The sequence below is a fragment of the Pinus tabuliformis genome, chromosome 5_1 (assembly GCF_031772625.1).
Source record: "Pinus tabuliformis cultivar Carrire ecotype Pingquan chromosome 5_1, CPIR1, whole genome shotgun sequence".
Classification (NCBI taxonomy): domain Eukaryota; kingdom Viridiplantae; phylum Streptophyta; class Pinopsida; order Pinales; family Pinaceae; genus Pinus; species Pinus tabuliformis.
In genome coordinates, this window is record NC_142305.1 from 864901150 (window position 1) to 864909267 (window position 8118).

General features: G+C 37.3%; 1 protein-coding gene across 4 annotated transcripts in view; it reads left to right on the forward strand.

Moving 5' to 3' along the window:
- Positions 1–5850, forward strand: part of LOC149167568 (histidine-tRNA ligase) — a 341880-nt gene extending 336030 nt beyond the window's left edge. For 3 of the 4 annotated variants that reach the window (XM_089433027.1, XM_089433028.1, XM_089433024.1), the window contains 4 exons: positions 3867–4023; positions 4242–4567; positions 4863–4946; positions 5116–5850. In XM_089433027.1, coding sequence (XP_089289153.1) covers positions 3867–4023; positions 4242–4567; positions 4863–4946; positions 5116–5183 — 635 coding nt within the window. In that variant the 3' untranslated portion in view covers positions 5184–5850. The remainder of the gene's footprint in view (positions 1–3866; positions 4024–4241; positions 4568–4862; positions 4947–5115) is intronic. The other variant, XM_089433025.1, reaches the window with a different exon arrangement.
- Positions 5851–8118: the final 2268 nt, after the last annotated feature.

Sequence of the window (8118 nt, forward strand, 5' to 3'; positions counted from 1 at the left end):
GTATAGGAGGGAGCAAATCGTGGTACATGAGTTACCCCGATCTTTATTTTTCACCCTTCTTCATATTCCTTTTCCCTTTGATTAATTTTTCTTCATAACTGCTCGGGGCTCCAGGGGATGAAGAACATGATGTGTAATATGTAGCAGTGGATACCCCCTTGAGGTGGGGCAGTTCATCGCCCACCAGGGGTTGGGGCAATCATTTGTTGCTTAATGATGGAGAGGGTTCATCTAGGGCCCATAGGAACCAAGGTGATGGCCATGGATAAGGAGTAGAGCTTATGTTTGGCTTTTGCCCACATGCTAAATTTGTGTGTCTCGACCATCTTTTGCATTTTGTGGTACATTTCCTATTGAGAGTGGCCAATTTACGCTTTTTATTTTCTTTTAGCTGCATTAACCTTCGGGCATCGTTCCAGACTTGACCCAAGGTGTAGACAAGGGGAGAGGGAGGCTAACCCTATGTGGACCTAGTGGACACATGTGGACCCTCATGGGGAAACAAATGAATGGGGCTAAAATGAGTGGAAGGGGAGTGATGTAGGTGGTATCAGGAAGCGGGACCATGCAACCAAAATTGAGCTTTCTCATGTAGTGCCAGCCCTAAAGCTAATGGCCAGTAAAGGAGATCCCACGGGACAAGGTACAAGGGTAACCATGTAATCGGGCAGTGGAGACAATAATACAAGCCTAACCCACTCTTTTCACCGAATCCCCCCACCAATCCATGCCCAAAAGCGTCCATGAAAAGCAATGAAAATTACTCAATTATACCAATGAAAAGCCATACCTTTGGGGTCAGGAGGCCCACCTTCAAAGATACATTCATGGCAAGTGGTCGAGGGACCACATGGCTGGTTCAGATGGCGAAGACGATGGCACATTGAGCTATCTGGTGGCTACAAGGGGATGTTGGCTACCGACTGAGGATCATCTAGGAGAAAAAAATTCTCCTATATACACTACCCACGAGTGGTGGGTAACAGGGCTCAAGGGGATGAGAGCATGATGTGTAAGATATAGTAGTTATCAGCCCCTTAAGGTGGGGCAGTTCATCCCCCACCAGGGGTTGGGACATTCCTAGGTTCCTTAATGATGCAAGGGGCACTTATAGGGGCCCTAGGAACTAGGGTGATGGCCATAATGAAAGGGGGTAGAGCTCATGTTTGGCTTTGCCCACGTGTTAAATTTGATTGTCTTGACCTTCTTTTTGCACTTTGTGGTACATTTATGCTTTTATCTTTCTTTTTTTAGCTGCATCAACCTTCGGGGCATCGTTCTAGGCCCGACCCAAGGTGTGGACAAGTGGTAGGTGAGGCTAACACCTTGCGGACCCAATGGACAAATGTGGACCCATATAGGGAAAATGTGAAAAGGGCTTGTAATGAGCGGAGGGAAGTGAGATATATGGTAAGGGGAAGTGGGACCATGCAACTAAAATCAGGGTTTTCCATGTAATGCCATTCCTAAAGCTAATAGCCAATAAAGGATATCCTATGGGACTAGGATTCTGGATTAACCCCCTAGTTGAGGTAAGGGAACAAAAGTACAGTCAAAGCCCTTCCTTCTTCCAAGTCACCTAATAATCCATGCCCAAATGTTCCTAAGAAAAACAAGCATAAACACCCAATTATGTAATGAAAAATCATACCTTTGGGATTGGATGGCCCACCTTCAAACATACGATCATGACAAATGAGCAAGGATACACAATGGTTAGCGCATGTGGTGGAGAAAAAGTGGGACATGCGAGGGGTTGTTGGCTGCTAGCTGAAGACAAATCTAGGAGAAAATTTCTCCTATGGGATCACCCACCAGTGGTGGGTAATAGGCCACATCCTAGTGCTTGAAACACCTAGAAATGTGGAGATGGGTAACAAAATGCTTTGGAAACAGTCATCTGTACCATTCATTGTTTCCAAATGTGGAAACACCATATGGTGTTGTCAGTGATGTTTCAGCCATTTATAGTGATGTTTTGGGCACTATTTTGAAGTTTCTGGGCCAACCTAAGAATCCAAGAGGGGCATGGGACCCATAGAAAAGTATTGCCCTGCCCATGCCAATGACCCTTTAAAACAAAATACAGTAGGGGATTGAACTTTGAGGAGCTTGTCATCTTGGTAATTAGTGGTAATTAATTAAGTACACCTAGAAATGTGGAAATGGGTAACGAAATGCTTTGGAAACACTGTCATCTGTACCATTCAGTGTTTCCAAATGTGGAAACACCATATGGTGTTGTCAGTGATGTTTCAGTCATTTCTAGTGATGTTTTGGGCACTATTTTCAAGTTTCTGGGCCAACGGAAGTGTCCAAGAGGGGCATGGGACCCATAGAAAATCATTGCCCTGTCCATGCCAATGACCTTTTAAAACAAAATAGAGTAGGGGATTGAATTTTGAGGAGCTTGTCATCTTGGTAATCAGTGGTAATTAATTAAGTAAAAGTTTACATTCTCCCTTATCTTACGTTTTCTATCCTTAGAAGTAAAACTTGACAGCCTCCTTTATCTTACCTTTCTATCCTTTTATTTAAGAAAAAATTGTGATTCTCCTTATCTTACCTTTTTTATCCTTTTAGTTAAAATCTTAACATTATTATTAGTTGTTTTAGGTTGTTTGAGAGTGCTTCTATCCTGATTGGACTTTCATATGAAGAAAGTAGCTTTTCATATCTCATTCATAATTCAGTGGAGTTAACAGTTTTCTCGATTTCAGGGGTGGCAGGATTCCTGTGTTTCCATTGGATTCTATCAGGCATGAGGATATGAGATTGGCATTAGTCAATATCACCGCACTATGGGATTTTGCATCATGAAATTATCTATGAGAGTTAATATAAACATAGGTTGCCTTCTAGAATGTCATTGATGTGTATCATTCTTGCAAAATAATATTTTAATTCAAAATAAATTATATATCTATATTTTGGGTTTCTTTTAACACTGTATTTCCTCTGCAAACCCATTTTGTGGGGGTTCACATTTCTAGTTGTTCCTGTTTCGGAAACTTGTGCATGTTTCCATGTTTCATGCAACTTAACTTCTATGAAGTCTCCATATGGTCAATGGCTAATTTCAAATTGCATGTTAAAATCCAAATTATGGCATGTCTAGAGCAAGTTCCAAAATGATATTTTATTACCTTCTTTAAGTTATTCTAGTAAAATGGTCTCTGAAACATCAGATGTGTTTTTTAAGATTAAATGACATGTTACACATTAGCTGTTTAGTTCCAAGCTGAGTTGTAAGAAAAACCAAGTTCAGTGTTAATGGAAAGTAGAACAATAAAATATTCAAGAAATTACAGGTGGTGAGGTTTTTGCAACAATTACTTATCGTTTGGAATTGCTGACAAGGTCAAACAAAAAGTAGGGTGAAAATTGGTTTTCATCATAAAAACATAAATTTATAGAGATGACCTAAGTAGATTTAAAAAAAAAATGAAAGACTTTACATGCTGATTGTAGCTTGTTTGGCAATCAACAATTCTCGTAATAACAAACTGCTAGATAGACAGTGTTGCTAGGGAATGTGCTCGATTATGCTTTCCATATGATATGAGAGAGAAATTAATTTTTTCTAGATCATTTGAAGTGTTAATTATTGTTTCCAGTTTCTTGCCTTTTTCATGAAATGTTAAAATATACAGGCTCTTTTTCTTTTCCAAATGCATGGCAATACAGCCGAAGTCTCTTCCTAGTTGGGATCCTTAATTTATATGGGTTATTTCTTCTCGGGACGAATAATGAATGAGATTGAATTAAGTTTATATATTTATTCATATGTTGTTTTGTAGCCTACAATCTTGGTGCTGGACTAACTGATTATAGATTGACAAATTTCATATTAATTTGTGCTGCAGTGAAACATAGACCCATTTTCTATCCTGTACAGCAACCAGCAATACCAAGCATTCACAATGTGGGAGATAATTTAGTAACTTCAAATCCATGCCTGATCAATGGAGGAGCCTGCTTTCCTGACACTGTTCACACTTCTGAAGGCAATTCTATTTCAAGGTATGTCTTTTTTATTTTTCTTTTTATTTTTTGTTCTTTATTTGCGGGAATTCATTGATTCACGAGGTTATTCAATTTAAAATGTTTCATTGCATATGCATAATGTTTCATATCTAGTATTTGAAGTATTTTTCTCAAATCACTTTTGTTTCTTTGGATTCTTACGATTATAATTTGTGGCATGGAGATTAACCTAATCAAATGTTATCTGATAGCAGTGGAAAGATGGAAATCACATCAGGCATGCCACCAGTTTTACATGCCCATTCTGGAATATCATCAAAACATGAGTTAACCGTCCAAAGATTCTCAAACAATTCAAGATATTCTTTTAGTGCCATTGGTAACCATACAGACATGCCTACTACAGTCATGGACGTTTCTGTCCCTTCTTTCCAGTCCAATGAAGCACATCCACAAAGTGAAGTACGCCCCCTCCAGGAAACTAGCACATCTTCCCAAAAGGATTCACTTGGATTCTTGGGACAGATTCCTCGTAATTTTAGTCTTTCAGATTTGACAGCTGATTTTTCACATGCTTCAGGTGAGCATATCGAGGATGCAACTATGGGTTTGCTGTAGGACTAACCATTTTAAGGAGAGAAGTTCAATGCTGGATAGTTTCTTTCTTATCTGAATATGCTATTCGAATGAGAAATTAAGGGATAATTTCAGAATTTCATGTTTGTTATTTCCTATTGAATATCAAGAGACAACCCATCCAATGTTGTAGTAGTAATTTAAGATTGGTTGTGTTTGATGTATGTCTCTTAAGAAATTAGTATCAACGATCTTCTTTATGCTGATAATCTGATGTGATATAAAATCATTGAGATCAGATATACTGGGAAGCTATTCGGGGTCTCCTTTTTTAACACCAGATAATGTTACCTTTCTCCATTCCCCAGAGAATGAATGCTTAGGTGGGTCATTTACAATATTTTCCATTACCTATTCATATTTGTTTTAATGGCTCAGAAGTGAATACTAAACTTTTATGTTGCATGTGTCTTTTGAAATGTTCTAAAATATGCATGATACTTGCCACTAGCCAATTTAATTATTTGTGTCTTACATTCTTGAGTTGTGCAGATGATGACAGGATGCTGGACAGCATATCAGACCAGTTAAGCTATGAGGAATTTGCCAGTGATGGATGAATTTGTTCACATTGGTCTGTTTCTTTCTTCACTTCTTTTCCAAAAATGTGAATACAACAACTAGATGCTTTCTTCAAAGCAGAGCATGGCTTACCATAGATGAAAATAAATGTGGTAAATGACAGGGTTTTCAATTTTCTTCTTTAAAAGAGGATAGGCAATTGTGCCGATCTTTACCCTCTTTATAGAGGTTTATGCCATTCATGGATTTAAGTCCTGCTTCAGCGACAGTCAGTGTGGTCCTGGAGGGTTTTAAAACCATGTTGAATTTTTGACAAAGGGCCATCTATTTCCAAGAAGAAGATTTCGTGATTACTTTCAGGTCTCAATATGAGTGGATTACTCCTACTGGGTAACCATAGCTGCTAGAGATTACTTCTAGTTAACAAGAGTGCGTATTCATCATTTTAGTAGAGGGAAATACCCATACTTGATTTAAGAGATGTGTCTTTTGTAACTTCTCTTGCAATGAGTGCAATAGGGTATTGTTTTTAGGCAGAATATTAAATCTGACTGTTTCCTTTTTGGGAATTACTATATTTTGATGGGGATAAGCTAAAATGGAAAGATCAAACCCTGTTTTACAGGCATCAAGGCTTTGTAAAGAATGCATTGTTTGTGAACACTTTCAAATCCATTTTAATTTCATTTTATGTTGTCACATTAAGCATGGGAACCAATTCTGTATAGAACGAGGTTGATAATGTAAAATTACTGATTATTTTTCATAGCAGATGAATATACATGTGAAATATGATTCTAGGTCATGTTATGTGATGTTCTCTGATGCTCCATTGCTGCAAAATGTAGAAGGGCCTTGATAGACACTAGAAGGCACTGCTAGTCCAATTATCCAACACCACTTCTATTTAACACTTTTCAGTTAATATCGAAGGTCACTTTGTTGATATTAGGTAAAAGATCAATAACTAAACAAGGTTTAAAAAATGCCTACCAAGATGTAGTTGTTACACTGGCAGAATAGAATGTAGGTTGTCGGCTTACAATTTCTGCTTATGTATGTTTCATGCTAATATTTACCACTTATACTCCTTTTAGTCCTCATTCTGCCTGTGGTATTGAGAAGTTATCATGAATCACAAAGTCAGTTTGTTTGAATTTACATTTTTATGTTGTTCGACTTCCTTTTTCTGGTTATAGGACAGTCGCTGCAAGCTGCCTGCAATCAACATAGGTTTCCCTGTGTGGGGAAAGTAAATCTATGGAGCTCTAACTCTTTCCAGTTATCATGTTTCAGATTTGTACCATGTTATGCTAAGTTCTTGGTTATTGCTCTTTTAGATAGGGCATATATAAATCCTTATACAATTTGCAACTCTCCATGAGTTGCAAAGACCTTATGTTTTGAATCTACCTTTTATGTTGTTTGACTTCCTTTTGCTTGTAACAGGAACATATGCTGCAAGCTACCTGCAATTAGTCTAGGTTTCCTTGTGTGGGGAAAGGCAATTCATGGAGCTCTAACTCTTTCCAGTTAAGGGATTTATAAATTCTTATAAAATTTTAATCTCTTCATCATGTATGGACTGCATCACCACCTTTTTTGGCGCTTAGAAAATGCCAATAAGCACCATTGGTATTTCCATTAGGTTTCATAGAGTTGGAATTAAAAGTCAGAATCAAGGGGAGACTATTTTGAGCATAAAATAACCAAATCTGTTCTACAAAGTATGCCATCAAATACTTCAATTTATTCTGTAAGAGATTTCTTACAGTCTACTTCAGCACAAGATTGTAGCTGACCATCTTGAACAGACGATATAATTTGGAGCCAGTTCACTTCCTTTGGTTTATTTGTTAATTATTTGTACGCGAGTGTTGAACTGGTTTTACTTTTATGTTGAAATAAACTTCTGATTGAAATAATGTCTACCACCCATGTTTTGTTTTGAAAACAGAGAGCATCGTGCTATTTCTGTATGATGGCACATTGTGATTTCGGTGTGAGTCTCTTACTCTTATGTTGTATGTTGGATCAAAGTTATATGGAATCTGTGGCTCGATTCAGCTTTTATTATGATATATCCCTAGAGAAAACATTTAAGCTTTGGTGCGCTTCAGATCTAATTCTTTGTTTGTATGGAGCATTGTTTAATAGAAGGTTGCTTCAAGTTGCACTAGAACACTACCATTTGATGGTGTTTTTATCCATGCTTTTTGCAAGTAATTTGTGCAATATGCATATCTAATTGTCAATGAATATATAAAATAAATATTGGATGATTTGTGGCAAGGAAATTGTTTGAGAAAAATCATTGGTTCTGATATATTGACATGAACAACAATGGGGATGCATGCAAAAGGCTGCACAAGGAAACAAATGCAGGAGAGAAAGGTGACAAATGGACACATGTACATTCTCCATTCCATCCATTAGAGCACAATAGTACATGAAATAAACAATGGGAATGATTTAGTAGTCAATGTAGTGATTAGTGGGATGCTAGGCTCAGTTATTGAGTGATTAGTGAGATGTTTACAAATTCATTGCTTAAGTCAGGGATTACCAATGGAAGTATAGTTATGCAATGAGGTCACTTGTCTCCTGCTAAATCTCACCATTTTCATTCTTTGAGGAAATTGTCCCCAGTTCCTCATGTAGTTGAAGCAAATTAAGTTAAAAAGAAAATTAGGATAGATTTTAATACTACATGGAATAAAAAAATGAAGTACTTTAGTATTCATTGCACTGATTAGTGAAATGCTCCAATGCTAGGTGGAGTGGTCGAGTGTTTAGTGAGATATGTTTGCAAATTCATTGTTTAACTTAGGGTTACCAATGGAAAAGTATTGTTAGTGTCACGTGTCTCTTGGTAAATCTTACCATTTTCTCTTTGTTTACAGAAATTTGTCACCAATTTCTGATGTAATTGAAGTGAATTATTTTCAAATGCAAATTAGGACAGCCACATAG